This window comes from Balaenoptera ricei, chromosome 2, assembly GCF_028023285.1.
Source record: "Balaenoptera ricei isolate mBalRic1 chromosome 2, mBalRic1.hap2, whole genome shotgun sequence".
Lineage (NCBI taxonomy): Eukaryota > Metazoa > Chordata > Mammalia > Artiodactyla > Balaenopteridae > Balaenoptera > Balaenoptera ricei.
Genome location: NC_082640.1, coordinates 185040034 through 185056685, shown reverse-complemented (window position 1 = coordinate 185056685; position 16652 = coordinate 185040034). Strand labels below are relative to the sequence as shown.

At 52.4% G+C, this 16652-nt stretch overlaps 1 protein-coding gene across 22 annotated transcripts in view; it reads left to right on the top strand.

The window, feature by feature from the left end:
- Window positions 1-985: 985 nt before the first annotated feature.
- Window positions 986-16652, top strand: part of LOC132359995 (uncharacterized) — a 49853-nt gene continuing 34186 nt past the window's right edge. For 10 of the 22 annotated variants that reach the window (XR_009501004.1, XR_009501003.1, XR_009501006.1 and 7 more), the window contains exons 1-7: window positions 2161-2465; window positions 4284-4390; window positions 11297-11357; window positions 11500-12209; window positions 13000-13049; window positions 13404-15498; window positions 15791-15837. Coding sequence is in view for 1 of the 22 variants with exons in the window: in XM_059915015.1 (XP_059770998.1) it covers window positions 12099-12209; window positions 13000-13035; window positions 14331-14334; window positions 14546-14563; window positions 15377-15831 (624 nt within the window). In the remaining 21 variants the exon portion in view is untranslated. Of the gene's footprint in view, window positions 1257-1941; window positions 1996-2160; window positions 2466-4283; window positions 4391-10156; window positions 10936-11296; window positions 11358-11499; window positions 12210-12999; window positions 13050-13403; window positions 15838-16652 lie in introns of those variants that run through there. The other 12 variants (XR_009501011.1, XR_009501015.1, XR_009501019.1 and 9 more) reach the window with 12 other exon arrangements.

The window sequence follows — 16652 nt, the reverse complement described above, 5'->3', positions numbered from 1 at the left end:
TGAAAAAAAATATTTTTGAGCAGTTATTGTGCTGTGCACATGAGGGAGTTTAGGATTGAAAGTTCCTTGGCTCACAGGGTGACAGTCTAGTGAGCCACATAGAAATCAACAGGCAGGGGCTTCCCTGGTGGTTCCAGTGGTTAAGACTCTGCGCTCCCAATGTAGGGGGCCCGGGTGGGTTCGATCCCTGGTTGGGGAACTAGATCCCACATGCCTCAACTAAGAGTTTTCGCATGCCACAACTAAAGATCCTGCATGCCGCAACTAAGACCTGGTGCAGCCAAATAAATAAATAAATAAATAAATTTTAAAAAGAAATCAATAGGCAGCTTCTACACAGGCTGGTCTGGCCTGCTGTGGGAGTGCAGAGGAGCGGCTCTTAACCAAGACTTCGAGGTCAAGGAAGGCTTCCTGGAGGAGGTGCCAAACTAAGCCGCGGAGATTAAGAAAGTCGGGGTGGGGGCGGGGTGAGGGAAGCCTTTCCAGCAGAAGTCAGAGCTGTGGATGGTTGGGAGGGAGGGGGCTTGGTACCTTCTGGAATCGGGAAGGAGACGTGGGAGGGGCTGCAGCCCTGGGGCAGGCGCAGTGCTCCGGTCAGGATGCCGCCGGGGAGGAGCGCGGGGTTAAAGAGTTTGAAGGTCATCCCAGGGCACAGGGGAGTCACTCAAAGTTTTGTGGCAAAATTGTGTCCTTAAAAAGGCCTCTCTGGGGCTTCCCTGGTGGCGCAGTGGTTGAGGGTCTGCCTGCCGGTGCAGGGGACACGGGTTCGAGCCCTGGTCTGGGAGGATCCCACATGCTGCGGAGCAACTGGGCCCGTGAGCCATAATTGCTGAGCCTGCGCGTCTGGAGCCTGTGCTCTGCAACAAGAGAGGCCACTATATATAGTGAGAGGCCCGCGCACCGCGATGAAGAGTGGCCCCCACTTGCCACAGCTGGAGAGAGCCCTCGCACAGAAACGAAGACCCAACACAGCCATAAGTAAATAAATAAATTAAAAAAAAAAAAAAAAAAAAAAGGCCTCTCTGGCCGCGAGTGGAGCACGGACGGGGGGCCTAGCGCGGCGGAAAGGATCAGAGGAGTTTCGCGAAGGGGCAGCAGGGGTCCACCGCCTGAACGTTGGGGCGCGGCGGGCAGGGAGCCCCAAGATTCGTTGCCATGGAGATGCCTGTGACGTCACACAGGTCCGGACCGCAAGACCCTCCTTCTCGACTCGGAGATGGTGACTGTGGGAACAAAATGGACATGCCATTCAGAAGGTAAGTCTGCAGTGACCGTCCTGTGCCCTGCGCACCCGACGTTCGCATTCCCACCCCAGCTGCTCTGCGTTATCATCAACCCCGGCGCCAACTTCACCTGCCCAGGGGTCCCGCCGGCCCCGACTTGAGTAACAGCACGGCCCCCCGGAGTCGCCCTCAGGGGCCAGTTCCTTGCTACGTCTGGAGGCTGCAGGGGGCGCTGCGGGTCTCGGGCAGGTGGGCGCAGGTGCGCCCACCCCGCACGAGGTGCTGCCCCCCGGGGCGCCTTTCCCCGCAGCTGCTGCCGGGCGCGGCGGCGGTTAAAGCCGCGCGGGCGGACCAGGACGCGGGCGGGCCTCCTCCGGCGAGGGGTGGCCCCAGCGTCCGGGAGGGGCCCGAGGCGGCCGAGCCCACACCCTGAGGGGGTCCCCGCCCCGTGGGAGGAGGGCCGCGCAGCCCCGTGGTGGCCTTGCAGGAGTGAAGACCGCGTTCCCCTCGTGGTGCGGGTCGCTGCCCCGCGGGACTGAGGACGTGGCCCCCAGCCCCGGGGCGGGGGGTCACTCGTGGGAGGGAAGAGCCTCCACCGTGCGGGTGGGCCCTGCGGGAGCGAAGCACCCTGGGGCCCCTCTGACGTGAGGAGTGAGGATGGGGCCCCACTCCCTGGGGCTGGGGCTCTTTCCCCCTTAAGGAGGAACACCTGTTGTCCCCTCCCCCCCGCTCCGGGAGGCGGGCCTGCAGGGTGGAGCGTCCCCGGCGCGAGGTGAGGGCTGGCGGGGGAGGGAGGGATTGAGAGGCGGCCCCGCAGCTCCCCTCCGCGGGGCGCCCCGGGCCGGTTCTGACCGGGCTGAGGGCGGGGGGGGCGGCCCTCCGGCTGACCCCGCCCCCTCCTGGGCCGGCCCGCCGCCTGTTCCTGGGAAGTCCGGAAGCTCCCCGCCCCCAGGCCCACGGGAGAGTTCTAGGACGCCCCGGAATTTACCTGGGGTCGATTAACGTCTGCACGCAAAGCTACACAGTATTTTTCCAAACTAAAACATTATTTTAACCTGTGGTTTCCTCTAGACAAACTGACGTAAAATAAGAAATAAAATCCCGGACGGTCTTGTTCTCTAGGTTTTCTGTGGGTTCCTTCAGCCTGAACGGGAATTCTTCTGTTTTGGTTGCAGAACTTTGTGATCTGATGGATTCCGAGGGGAGCCCAGGAGCTTTGGAGAGGCTGACCTACCACACAAGGTAAAATGAGACGTGGCCACCTCTGAAACGGCTTTTCCCTTTAAAGCTTGGTCAACATTGTCTTAAACTGTAGTTGTAAGGTTTTTTAAAAAATTACTTATTTATTTTGGCTGCGCCGGGTGTAAGCTGCAGCATGCGGGATCTTTAGTTGTGTCATGTGGACTTCTTAGTTGTAGCATGCATGCGGGATCTAGTTCCCCGACCAGGGATTGAACCCAGGCCCCCTGCATTGGGAGCTCGGAGTCTTACCCAATGGACCACCAGGGAAGTCCCCAGGAGTTTTAACTTTTGACCTGATTTTCACATGGCATTAAGGGACAGGAGATTGCAAAATGGGAAAAAAATATCCGCTGTCATTCCTTTTTTTTTTTTTTTTAATTTATTTATTTTCCTTATTTTTTTGGCTGCGTCGGGTCTTAGTTGTGGCACGTGGGGTCTTCGTTGAGGCATGCAGGATCTTTAGTTATGGCGTGCAGGCTCTTCATTGCGGTGCGCGGGCTTCTCTCTAGTTGTGGCGTGCAGGCTCCAGGGCGCATGGCCTCTGTAGTTTGCGGCACGTGGGCTCTCTTGTTGAGGCACATGGGCTCAGTAGTTGTGGTGCGCGGGCTAAGTTGCCCTGCGGCATGTGGGATCTTAGTTCCCTGACCAGGGATCAAACCCACATCTCCTGCATTGGAAGGCAGATTCTCTACCACTGGACCACCAGGGAAGTCCCTGTCATTCCTTTTTAATTTATATCTCAGAATAATTGTACCCAAAAGTGTCTGGTCAAAATAATAGCAAGTATGTATGAAGGTGTCCGTCTTAAAAATTAACGCTGGAGAAAAAAAAAGAAGAAAGAAATACCCCCTGTGATTTGTGCACGAAAATACAGACCTAATGTCCCCCGCCCTTCCCAAAAACCTGACCACATACCCGGCAGAACGTATTTATTTGGAGCGTCCATTCTTTTTTTTTTTTTTGGCCAGGGATCGAACCCCGTGCCCCCCGCAGTGAAAGCGCGGAGTCCTAACCACTGGACCACCAGGGATGTCCTGGAGCGTTCCTTCTTGTTCTGTGCGCAGTTAGGAAAGGGGGATAATGTTCAGTCTCCTGACTTCCCTTTAGACTATTACACTTGAATAATATTTGCTGAGAACCTACCCTGGCGAGTTGAGCCGATGAAGGTGTCCTTGGAAGATGTTCACATCCAGGATTGTTTCCTGTTAGAGTGTGTGTTAGTGTGTGTGTGTGTGTGTGTGTGTGTGTGCACACAGGGGTTTATCTTTAGAAATTCGACCTTCAAAGACTTCTTACTCTTCAGGTTCCTGGTCCAGGAAAGGTGCTCAGATATTTGAAGCTTGGCCCAGATCTTAGTTTCACGTGGGTAGAAAAATAAAGACCTAGCATCCTGTGAAACGACAGACTGTTTCCAGGCTGCCTATCTGCACTTGAATAAAGCTAATCGTCTTAGAAACCACTTTTGGGGAAGAGGAGTTTGAGAAATCTTTCAGGACAAATTTTATTGCAAGGAAAGGATGCCCATTTTGCACTGTTGGTTAGTTTTTGAATATTGTTAAGTGAGAACTTTTTGAGTGTGTTTTTCCTTTGAAGTGGAAATGCAAAATTGAGTTAAGCACTGGGGCCAACTTCGAGGTGCCCCATTCGGCATCCTGAATCCCTTCGTCCCCAGCGTGCCTCTTCCATGTGGTCATATGGAGGGTGGGGGCCGGGAGGCTCACGATATTTTTTCTCCTTCTTTGCAGATCTTGAGAGTAGATTTGCTAAGTTCCTCTTTGTCAAAAGACAATTTTGCATCTGCTCTGTTCTTTTCTCCAGACCAGCGTCTCTCTCCTCCAACTCCTCTGCTCTCAGAAGCTGGCTCTCCGGACTTCACCTCCACCTTCTGTTTGCGGCCCCTGTTCCTGGTTGCTTCTGGACTCCAGGTAGGAACCTTCAGAAGTGGCTCCAGTTTGGGAGCTGGTGTGTCCCTCAGGGGTGTTCCTCCCGGGCGTGGCTCCAGCGGTGGGGTGACCTGGGCTGCAGAGCCTCTGGGGTTTTGGACTGTTTTGGGAAGGCCCATTATCTTTTCCCTCTTTCTGCCTTGTTAGCAGGCTTTTTTTTTTTTTGAAATTGGAGTATAGTTGATTTACAAACAATGTTGTGATAGTTTCAGGTGTACGGCAAAGTGATTCAGTTTTACGTATATATACATATATATTCTTTTTCAGATTCTTTTCCATTATAGGTTATTATAAGGTATTGAATATAGTTCCCTGTGCTGTACAGTAAGCCCTTGTTTATTTTATATTTAGTAGTTATATCTGTTAATCCCAAATTCCTAATTTATTCCTCCCCCGTCCTTTCCCCTTTGCTAACCATAAGTTTGTTTTCTATGTTTGTGAGTCTATTTCTGTTTTTTTTTTAATTAATTTATTTAATTAATTAATTTTTGGCTGCATTGGGTTTTTGTTGCTGCGTGTGGGCTTTCTCTAATTGCAGCGAGCAGGGGCTACTCTCCGTGGTGGTGTGCAAGCTTCTCATTGTGGTGGCTTCTCCTGTTGCGGAGCATAGGCTCTAGGCGTGCAGGCTTCAGTAGTTGTGGCTCGCGGCCTTCAGTAGTTGTGGCTCGTGGGCTCTAGAGCGCAGGCTCAGTAGTTGTGGCGCATGGGCTTAGTTGCTCCACGGCATGTGGCAGCTTCCCAGACCAGGGATCAAACCCGTGTCCCCTGAATAGGCAGGCAAATTCTTAACCACTGCGCCACCAAGGAAGCCCTGTTTCTGTTTTGTAAATGAGTTCATTTGTATCATTTTTTAGATTCCATGTATAAGTGATATGTGATATTTGTCTTTTTCTTACTTCACTTAGTATGATAATCTCTAGGTCCATCCATGTTGCTGCAAATGGCATTATTTCATTCTTTTTTTTTTTTTTAATTTTATTTATTTATTTATTAATTAATTTAATTTATTTATGGCTGTGTTGGGTCTTCGTTTCTGTGCGAGGGCTTTCTCTAGTTGCGGCAAGCGGGGGCCACTCTTCATCGCGGTGCGCGGGCCTCTCACTGTCGCGGCCTCTCTTGTTGCGGAGCACAGGCTCCAGACACGCAGGCTCAGTAGTTGTGGCTCACGGGCCTAGTTGCTCCGTGGCATGTGGGATCTTCCCAGACCAGGGCTCGAACCCGTGTCCCCTGCATTGGCAGGCAGATTCTCAACCACTGTGCCACCAGGGAAGCCCTATTTCATTCTTTTTTATGGATGAGGAGTATTCCATTGTATATGTTAGCAGGCATTTAATTTTTTTTTTTTTGGCCATGTCTTGCAGCTTGAGGGATCTTAGTTCCCTGAGCAGGGATTGAACCCGTGCCCTCTGCAGTGAAAACGCAGAGTCCTAACCACTGGACCGCTAGGGAACTCCCAGCAGGCATTTAATTTTTATTATTAATTTTTTTTGCTATTATCCAGTATTTTACTAATGCATTAAAGCAGTCTATTTACAAAGTGAATTTTTTAAAGCTTCAGTAGGAAAATTTGCCAAGTGTTCAACCTTCAACAAATGTCTAATTACCACATTGACCCTTTGCCAGTTAGTACACGAAACCAGCAAAAGATGCCAGAAGAGGCTGAGAGACAAACGCACCCTCTTATTTTCCATTTCTGTCTTCCTGTTGGGCTTTTACTCCTCTGGTTTAATAACCACAATTGTGCAAAGTTGAGGGCCCGATGGGCAAGGGGATGGGGCTAGGACAGGTCAGGGGCAGACCAAGGACTGGCCAGCAGTTGGTTTGCTGGTCCCTAATTTTTCCATTTTAAAACCCCAGGTTAGGGACTTCCCTGGCGGTCCAGTGTTTAAGACTCCGTGCTTCCACTGCAGGGGGTGCAGGTTCGATTCCTGGTCAGGGAACTAAGATCCTGCATGCTGTGTGGTCTGGCCAAAAAAGGAAAAAACAAAAACCCAGGTTACCAGGTTATGACTTCTTGATGCCTGTGAAGTCAGTCTGTGAAAAAGACCTTTTCCCAGGTGGGCCCTGGGATTGTTTCTGGGTTTTTTTTTTTTTTTTTTTTTTTTTGTGGCCATGCTGCATGGCTTGCGGGATTGGGACTTGAACCCACATGCCGGGTATTTCTCCCCACGTATTGGGAATATCACTTTAAATGATTGAAATTCTGGCAACCAAAGTTGAATTCAGGATGATTTCATGTCTAACGTGGTCTTTTGCCATCCTTGGTGCTTTCATGTTTGACTACAGATGCCTCCAGCCCAGGTTGGGGGCTGTCCCATCCCTCACAAACTAAACAGCGCCATGATCTGCTCTTGTTCTTTTGAAGTTCAAGTGAAAAGAACAGAATTCTTTAAGATCATATGATTTTTCTCTGAGTACAACACTTGTACTAACAGGGCTTGTTAGTTTCCTGTGGCTGCCATAACAAATCACCACCAACCAGGTAGCCTGACAAAACAAGAGATTTATTCTCTCGCAGGCCTGGAGGCCAGAAATCTGAGATCCAGGTGATGGTTGGTTCCCCTGGAGACTCTGAGGGATACCCTGTTCTAGGCCTCTCTCCAGCTTCTGGAGAAGCTGGGAGGGGGTACCATTCATTCCACTCATTTCCACTCTCTCGGGGCCTCCTGAGAGAATTTTGGACAGCACCCTCCCATCAAAGAAGAAACACCATATGGCATGCAGACTTCCACCACCCGGTGGATGGGTGACACTCTGATTTAAAATGTACTTTGGGATTTCCTTTGTGGTCCAGTGGTTAAGGTGCGACTAGGGTTCAATCCCTAGTCGGGGAGCTAAGATCCCACATGCCTTGTGGCCAAAAAACCAAAACAGAAGCTGTGTTGTAACAAATTCAAGAAAGACTTTAAAAAATAAATAAATAAAATAAAATGTACTTTTCCAGCGGCTGGGTGCCCTTTGAGCCTGATTCCCTTGGGTGGTGCTTTGCATGGAGTTGGCTGTTTCAGTGACATGTTCATCTCGGAGCAGCCAGTGAAATAATAAACCAGCACAGAGAGCAGCGTGCTAACCCCTCTCACATCCACGATGGGCTCCTCAACGGCTCACCCATTTTACTGATAGGGAGACTGAGGCTGGAGAAGCTACTTTATTTTTTCAATTATTTATTTATTTATTTATATTGAAGTATAGTTGATTTTGAAGTATAGTTGATTTACAATGTTCTGTTAGTTTCAGGTGTACAGCAAAGTGATTCAGTTATACATACATATATATCTTGTAGGTTATTACAAAATATTGAGTATAGTTCCCTGTGTTATACAGGAGGTCCTTGTTTATCTATTTTATATATAGTAGTGTGTATCTGTTATATTCTAAACTCCTAATTTATCCCTCCCTGCTTCCCCTTTGGTAACCATAAGTTTGTTTTCTATGTCTGTGGGTCTGTTTCTGTTTTGTATGTAAGTCAGGAGAAGCTACTTTATTTATTTATTGGCCTCACTGTGCGGCTTGTGAGATCTTAGTTCCCAGACCAGGGATTGAACCCGGGCCCCGGCAGTGAGAGCGCTGAGTCCTAACCACTGGACAGCCAGGGGATTTCCTGGAAAAGCTACTTTAGACGTCTGAAGTCGTGCAGCTGGGTTAGTAGCAGGCATGGGTTTTGGACCCAGGAGGTCTGGTCCCAGGGCCATCAGCTATTCAGCCTCCAGGAGAATCTTTGTGGTTTCTGGCTTGGAGGTCTTACAGGATGGTGGAGCCACTCTAGCCACAGTGAAAGGAGGGGTGTGTCATGGGGGGAGAGCATTTGGTTTGGCACATGCAGAGTGAGAGGTCTCTGTGGAGCACACGTGCGTGATTCATCCAGGAAGCATTCACTGAGCACCGCTGCGTGCTCCGAACCGGGCCAGGCCTGGGGGCACAGCTGTGGATACAGCAGCAAAAAGCCCAGGCGACGGAGTGTGAGCTGGCTGAAGGGGCTTCGGATCCCGGGGACAGAGGAGGAGGATACAGAGAACGTTAGAGAGAGACGAGAACCAGGGAGAAAGCACAGCCTGTGTGTGTGAGAGAGAGGAATGGCAGCTGAGCGTGGGGTAGGTTAGCCCACGGGAGACACGGGGCCTCCAGGACGGCCTCACGCACACTCTGGTGTGTGTACCGGGCAGACGCTGGGCGGGCAGGGCACTCAGGGGTAGAGCTTAACGGACACGACTGGCAGGGAGCAATTTGGTGGCTCTCGGGACAGAGTGGTGACTTCTAAACGCTTTCATAGGAGATGTGCAAACAAACAACAGATCTTCTAACATCTCCAGCTTCCCAGCAGGAGCCTTTGTAGACACAAGTGCAGCCCACCTGGAATTGTCACCTGGGTTAGGCTGTGGCCTCGGCAGAGGGCTTCGAACTGCGGAGGGTGATGGACGGGGAGAGAGTAGCGCAGCCCCGTGGGGTAAAGGAGCGGGGACGGGGCGCTGCAAAGAGGCCAGAGGAGAGAAGGTACAAGGTCAACCGGCTGAGACGGGGCCGGGGGATCCTGGGGCCGAGAGCCACCTTCTGGGGGTGGAGGGGAGGGCGTGGGGTAGGGGTGAGGAAGGGGCTGGGGGCCTCCCCAAGGCCCACTTTGACCTTGGCTAGGAAGAAGGGTCCAGAAGGAGAGGCCAGGAAGAATTACTGGGTTTGTGTAACCTGATGGCTTCAGCATGGTTTCAAAGAATTCTCCAGTAAATCTGCATGATAATGGCTTTTAAAAGTAACCTGTGAGGGTGGAGAGTGTGGGTTGTCTGTTATGCGCTCTGCCTGAGAAGCTGCTGGGCCGGGTGGGCGGGGCTTTAAGGGGGGGTCCTGAGACCTGGCACCTTGGGGCCCAGGACATCCCAGGGTGGCGTTGTGTGTGTCTGTGTGTGTCTCTGTGTGTGTCTGTGTGTCTCTGTGTGTGTGTGTCTTTGTGTGTCTCTGTATGTGTCCGTGTGTGTGTCTGTGTGTCTCTGTGTGTGCGTGTGTGTGTCTCTGTGTATGTGTGTGTGTCTCTGTGTGTGTGTGTGCGTGTCTGTGTGTGTCTTTGTGTCTGTGTGTTTGTCTCTGCCTGTGTGTGTGTCTCTGTGTGTATTTGTGTGTGTGTCTGCGTGTCTCCATGTGTGTGTCTGTGTGTGTGTCTCTGTGTGTGTGTGTGTGTGTGTGTGTGTAGGGGAACAGAATGCAGTCACATGGCAGGAACTAGGACCGGCTTCTGGCCTTAGCTCTGTACCTCAGGGCGAATCAGATGTTCTTGGCCTCAGTTTCCCCAGCTGTAAACTGGTGGACACCCTCAGACCATCTGCAAGCTTCCATCTATTAACTGAATTCCTCCTGGCATCAAAGAAATGATACAAGACCTACGCAGAGGGACTTCACTTACTTAACTTCATTTACTTATTGTATATCGTGTAATGGTTTTTTTGTTTTTTTGGCCTCACTGCGGGGTATGAGGGATCTTAGTTCCCCCACCAGGGATCAAACCCGCGCCCCCTGCGATGGAAGTGCGGAGTCTTAACCACAGTGCTACCTTTGCAATTTTTATTTATTAATTTTTGGCTGTGTTGGGTCTTCGTTTCTGTGCGAGGGCTTTCTCTAGTTGCGGCAAGCGGGGGCCACTCTTCATCGCGGTGCGCGGGCCTCTCACTCTCACGGCCTCTTGTTGCGGAGCACAGGCTCCAGACGCGCAGGCTCAGTAGTTGTGGCTCACGGGCCTAGTTGCTCCGCGGCATGTGGGATCTTCCCAGACCAGGGCTCGAACCCGTGTCCCCTGCATTGGCAGGCAGATTCTCAACCACTGCGCCACCAGGGAAGCCCCCTAATAGCTTTTTTTAACCATGTGTATGAAATGCCTTTTCATGAAAAGGTCTCTAAGAAATCCTTTACCCTGGTGCCCATCAGCCAGTCCCTGGCCTGCACGCCAGGCAGAGGGGCGGGGAATGGGGAGAAAGGGGGGTCAGCTTCCTCTACTTGTTATAATTTCACTTTTTGGCACTTTTATCTAACCTAGGCCTAGAGAGAGTACTAAGTAACTCCCAGGGTGTGTTCCTTTGGAAATCAAAATTAATTCGGTTTGGGCCTGTCAGAAGGACACGGGAGCCAACTGAACAAGTTCCAGCCAAAGTCGGAACGACATAAATGATGTAGTATTTATTATAACCCAGGTATAAAGTAAATGAGTCCGTACTGATATGAATGAATGACTGAGTAAGTCAATAAATGGGAGGAAAATCACCCAGGCCGAGGAATTTATGGAACTTCTCCCTCCCGGGGCATCATCCTAACTCCCCACGCCTGAGTGGAGGCCGCGCGGAGAGGCTTCTTCCCAGAGAGGACGGGGTGGAGGGGGAGGCGAGGGAAGGTCACCGCACGGTGGAGGAGGCTGCGGGGCGTGGCCGCAGCCCGGCGACGGACACGTCGGGGTGACAGCACCTGCTGTGATGCCCTCGTGATGAGAAGGTGCCTCACCTCTGTCATCGTCCCCGCACCCGTCACCCAGTGCGTTCACGAGGAGAGCATCAGTAAGTCCCAACCGAGGGACAGCCTCGCAAAGCTGTCAAGGCCGTCAGAAGCAGGGAAGGTCTGAGACACAGCCAAGAGGAGCGTAAGGAGACGTGAACTAAATGCGTCCTGGATGGGATCCTGGGACAGAAAAACGATTTCGGGGGAAAATTAGTGATATCTGAATATATGGATTTCAGTTGATACTAAAAAAAAAAAGTAGATTTTTGGGTTTTGCTTTAGGGTCTGGTTTGTAGCATTTCCCGTTTCTGCCTCAGAACTGGTGTTCCAAGGAGCCCGGTTTGGGGAAGCCTGAGTCGACCATGTGTGGCGCACACAGTGGCGGGTGGTGCGTGTTTGTAACAGACGTGTTTCCCACAGAGCCTAGGGCACCAACCCCTGGGATTCCGGAGGAAAGCAAGTGACATGAAACAGCAAGGAGGTGTGTAGTCTCTTTTTTCATGAATTCGCGTTGTGATCTGTCATGTTTTGTTTTCAGTGGATGTTCTCTCTCTGCTCTTCTTGGGGTGCGTGGTTTTTAAAAAAAAATTGTCAAATGTTTTTAACGACCTTGTGCTTCTCAGGGAAAGTTCTCTGAGTTTGTCAACTTGGGCAAATCCGTCCCCAGTCTGGGCTTACATTTCTCATCTGCTGAAAAACAAACCAAAGCGGGCAGGACAGGTGAGCTGGATGAGTGGCCCCCAACTCTGCTCCAACGTTCTAGAACTTTCTGTGTCAGTGAATGTGTGACTTTCCCCGTGAGCTTCTGTAAGACCGGGCATCCGGGTGCGAAGGGGCTTTCCCCAAATCGAGGCACTGGTTGTGTGCTGCCTCCCCATGCCGCCAGCTGCTGGTGGGTTTCCTTTTAGTGAAAAACATTTTTTTTTTTTTTTTTTTTTAACCGCTGTACAGCAAAGTGACTCAGTTGTACGTATGAAAAACATTTTTTAAGAAAACGCCCTAGATTTGTCTTACTGAGCTATAACTCACAGAGCGAATAGCTCTGACTTTTGACAACCGTACCAGGGCACTGGAGACAGAACAGCTCCACGGCTCCAGGAAGCTCCCGCTGCCCTACTGTGGTCAGCCCTCCCCCACCCCTGGCAACCACTGACCTGTGCTTTGTCCCCGTGAGCTTGACGTTTTGCAGTTAAGTGAAAGGTCCCTCACCGGCCCCCGAGCCATGGCTGGTCTGTGGAGCGGCCAACCCAGCTGCATCCAGGCAGCGTTCCGCGAGGCCAGCGCCAGGGCCGGATTCCAGAAGAGGCAGAGAAACATGCTCCGTCGCCTCAGGGTACTCCCTCCCCCCTTGGCGGGGGCGGGGGGAACACAGTGGGGAGGGCTGGAGGCCCAGAGCAGATCCCGTGTCCCCGAGAGCAGGAACCCTTGCCCAGGACCCCACCCCTCCTTGGAATTAGTCTTCTCAAAGGTTCTTCTCAGCGGTGTCACCTTTTCAGGCCTTTTCATTCTTCCCCAACTAGAGATGTTCAATTTCCTGTCCTTTGAGAGTCTGTCTTTTGATTAAGAACAAGAGTTGCTTTTCCTGGCAGCCTGGTGTTAGAGGGGAAGGTTCTAGAATATCGGATACGAGCCCTGGGTTCTTCCCAGGAACCCTGAGCAAGGCCTGGCCCCTGTGTGGGCCTCAGCTGCTGCATCTGTAAAGGAAGGGTTTGGGGTGGATGATCTAGAATCTTCCACCATCTTCTGGCTTTGGGTCCAGAACACGTGCCAGGTGCTGTGTAGAATGGGTGGGTCCTTCCTGGTGCGGTGGTGGGTGGTTGAATCCAGCTGCCGAGTCTGTCTCCTCTCCGCATTCCTGGTTCCAGTTTCCCCGCTTCCAGTGGCCCAGGTTTGCATTTTAGTCCCGCAAGCCGCACCTGCGAAGGGGTCCCCCGCCTGTGTGCAAGCGCCCGGGAGATGCCTCTCCTTGTCACCACCCACCCCGCAGGGCCACCGTCCACAAGTGTCCACATGGCAGGAACTGCTGGCCTGGGCGGTGGGCCCCTCGTTCCTTGCCTTTGAACATGAATCTGCTGTCTGCCCCCCTTCATAGAAAGGATTGTTCAAACCTTTTATTTTTCCAGGCCAATCACAAGAGGAATCACCTGGACTTTGCTGAAGTGTCTGGAGAGAGGTATGTCGCCGAAGGAGCCGGCAGCTGCTCCTGTCTTTAGGGAAAGTTGGGAACCCCCTGAAGTCCAAGTTCCCAGAGGCCAGCCAAGGGCAACCTTGCAGGCAGACCTTTCTAAGGACAGTGGTCTCGGGCCTGTGCTGTGAACTCCTCTCTGGCCAGGGGTGTTGCTATATTTTAGAAAAAACTTCACTTGGATATTTAAGTTGATTGTTTTTTTCCCCTTTCCAATTTTTTTTTAAGAATAAAAAGACTCAAAGTAGTTTGCCTGAAGATTGACAAGAACAATAGGTTTGCAATTAGTCAACCTCAAAATGAATCTCAGTCAAATTAAATTCACTCCTGCTAATCTTACAGGTGCAGTTAACCCTGGCCTCGTGGTGGTTTAAGACACCAGGTGTCGCTGAAGAACAGGGCTGGCGTGCTACTATGTCGTTCTACCGCAAAGCAGTGAGTAGAGGACCTGGCCAGGTGTTTCTCGGTTTGCGAGAACTGATGCTGTCGGTTTATTGCAGTGTGAGACACCCCCCCGCCCCCCCACCCTCCAGCAGCCAACATACACCCAATCTGGGCCCTGGGGCCTTGGGGCCTGGCGGGGACACTCACTGCTCTGCCGGGGGGTGGGTGTCACTAGAACGGGTGTCCACTTCATGAATTCCAACAATTCTGACCAGTGTCTTTTCTTTCTTTTTTTTTTTTTTTAATTAATTAATTTATTTATTGGCTGTGTTGGTTCTTCCTGCTGCGCGTGGGCTTTTCTCTAGTTGCAGAGAGTGGGGGCTACTCTTTGTTGCGGTGCGTGGGCTTCTCACCGCGGTGGCTTCTCTTGTTGCAGAGCATGGACTCGAGGCACACAGGCTTCAATAGTTGCGGCACGTGGGCTCAGTAGTTGTGGCGCACGGGCTTAATTGCTCCACAGCATGTGGGATCTTCCCGGACCAGGGCTCGAACCCATGTCCCCTGCGTTGGCAGGTGGATTCTTAACCACTGCGCCACCAAGGAAGCCCCTCTTTTTTTTTTAAAATAATTTTTATTGGAGTATGGTTGCTTTACAATGTTGTGTTCTGACCAGTTTCTGACTCTGGAATGATTTTGTCTGCCTCTAGATTAAGGTGTTTGTATTCATTTTTGCCTTCTGGAATGAGTGACAGTGTCGGCTCTCCAAAGGGGAAATGAGCCCTCTCGGGAGTTTTCACTACCCAAGGGAAAGGACTCCACGGGGTCCCTGCTGACTCGGGCCTCGGGTCCCTCTGTGGGTGACTGAGGCCGCGGGTCAGCGGGGAGGGAGGTGCGCACACGTCTGGCCGTGTGGATGGACCTGATTGTTTGCCGGTCCTCACGGCCGGGCCGTCTGGAAGGAGGCCTCAGCACCGCACGGGGTCGCCCACGGTGATGAGCCGCGGGCACTTGGGCCTGCTCTCTGCAGCCCTTTCCAGCCAGAGCCCCTCAGGCGAGCACTGGCACGGGAGGAAAAGAAAGAAGAGCAACAGGTAGGAAAGTCTGGTGCGAGGTGGCGGGTGAGGAGGGTCGGAAAGCTCCGAAGCCCCCTTGGCCGGCGGTGGTAGAGGTGGGGACATTTGGCTGCCCTGGGGGGTCTCCTGCCCCTGCTGTTCAGACCCGCTGTGCACGCGGCCGGCCTTTGAGAACCACCTCGGACACCTTGCAAACAGTGAGTGTTTGGACTTAGAGACTCATTTCCGCCTCCTTCGGCCGCCTGGGACGGCTCTGTGTGCCGGGGACCGAGGCTCCACGGCCCGGCCGCGGCCTGTTTGTGCAGGCCGGTCAGGGAGCTGAGGCGGCCTGAGTGTGGCCCCCACCAGGGTCATGGCGCCTGCTCTTTGGAGGAGCCGCTGGGAGGAAATGAGCTCAGACCCCTGGTGGTGGGCAGAGTGGAGCCAACGCTGGGATGAGGGCTTTAAATGATGGGGCTCAGGCTGAGCCCCCGGCAGTGGTGAACCCTTGGGCTTTCTGGGGGCTGTGGGGATACTTATCGAATGCATTAAAAAAATATATTTATTTATTTGGCTGCACCGGGTCTTAGTTGCGGCACGTGGGATGTTTAGTTGCGGCATGCGTGGGGGATCTAGTTCCCTGACCAGGGGTCGAACCCGGGCCCCCTGCACTGGGAGTGCAGAGTTTTAACTGCTGGACCACCAGGGAAGTCCCTATCGAATGCATTTTTAACGATTTATTTGCAGGGCAGATCATGCAAAATTTGCCAAGGTCAGTGATGGAAGAAATAATTTAGGCATGTAAGGGGTGTGCTCTACTTGAGTCCACTGCTAGAAATTGCTAACTGGCTCAGAAATCCTTTTGTCATCGGTTTTTAGATCTTTATGATGCCGATTCAGAAGACCTCCCCGGTCACTCCTGTAGTTTCAACGACTGCTCTCTGGGCAGTGTGAACTGTGACGTGCCTTTGCACACGCTCAAGTCCACGAGTCCAGGGGAGGTGAGCTTAGAAGACCCCCTCTCGGCGAACATTCCAGTCCTGGTCCTGACGGCCGCCAGCTGGGCCCCTGCATCCCCGGAGGCCAGCGGCCTGGAGGTGCAGGGGCGGACGGCCAGGCTCCCAGGACCCCCGGAGGACTTGGGGATGGCGGAGGAGGACTGGGGACCCCACGACGTCGGCAGACACCAGGGCAGAGCCAGAGCATCACGGCCGCCACCTAGACTCGGGACCGAGAGGGACAGGGGGCCCAAGCTCTCACTCTCCAAGAGGAAACTGGAACTTTTACTTGCAGAGCCTGAGAAAAATAAGAGAAAGAAGCAGTATGTGGCCTAGACCAAGGTGAGCGAGGTGGGCGGGGTCACCTGGGAGCGGGTGTGATGCGTGACAGGCCAGGGCCTCAGCGGTCAGAGCAACGCTGACTAACATAAAGAAAGAGGTTCCATGAAACCTGTGGCCCCTTTATGTCTTTTTTTAAGGTTTAAACAATAGAAATGTATTGTCACAGTTTCGGGATCTAATAGTCCGAGAGGAAGGTGTTTGTTAGTAGTTTACATCCTAAATAATGTCTCTGGGCCCCACTACTTCGCCTACAAATGGGTTTCCAGTTCAGGAAAGGCCCCGCCTCCCCTGAATCCCAGAGAATTTCCTTACTTTAGCTGAACATTTATGTATTTTTTAAGCCTTGACTCGGGGCGGTAGGGGCCCACTGCTCTCTGGCTGACCTGTCTCCCGTTGGGCCCTTACGCCCCCAGAGCTCTTCACACGCAGCCGTCCCCGGGGGCCTCGGGCTTTCGGGATTGATGAGAGTTTCGTCAAGGTAGTGAAAACAGATGGGCCGCTGCCCCTGGCCTGAGAAGACTCTCTCTGCCCTGTCCCGTCCTTTCTCTGTCCCGTCTCCTCTCCTGAGCAGGGAGTCCTGATGGGGTAACATCTGAAAGAACGGGTGGCGGAGGCTCGTTCCTTTTTTTGTCTCACTGAGCCTTTTTTTTTTGGTTTGTTTGTTTTTATTATTATTTTGGCTGCATCGGGTCTTCGTTGCTGCGCGCGGGCTTTCTCTAGTTGCGGCGAGTGGGGGCTACTCTTCGTTGCGGTGCGCGGGTTTCTCATTGCAGTGGCTTCTCTTGTTGCAGAGCATGGGCTCTAGGTGCGTGGGC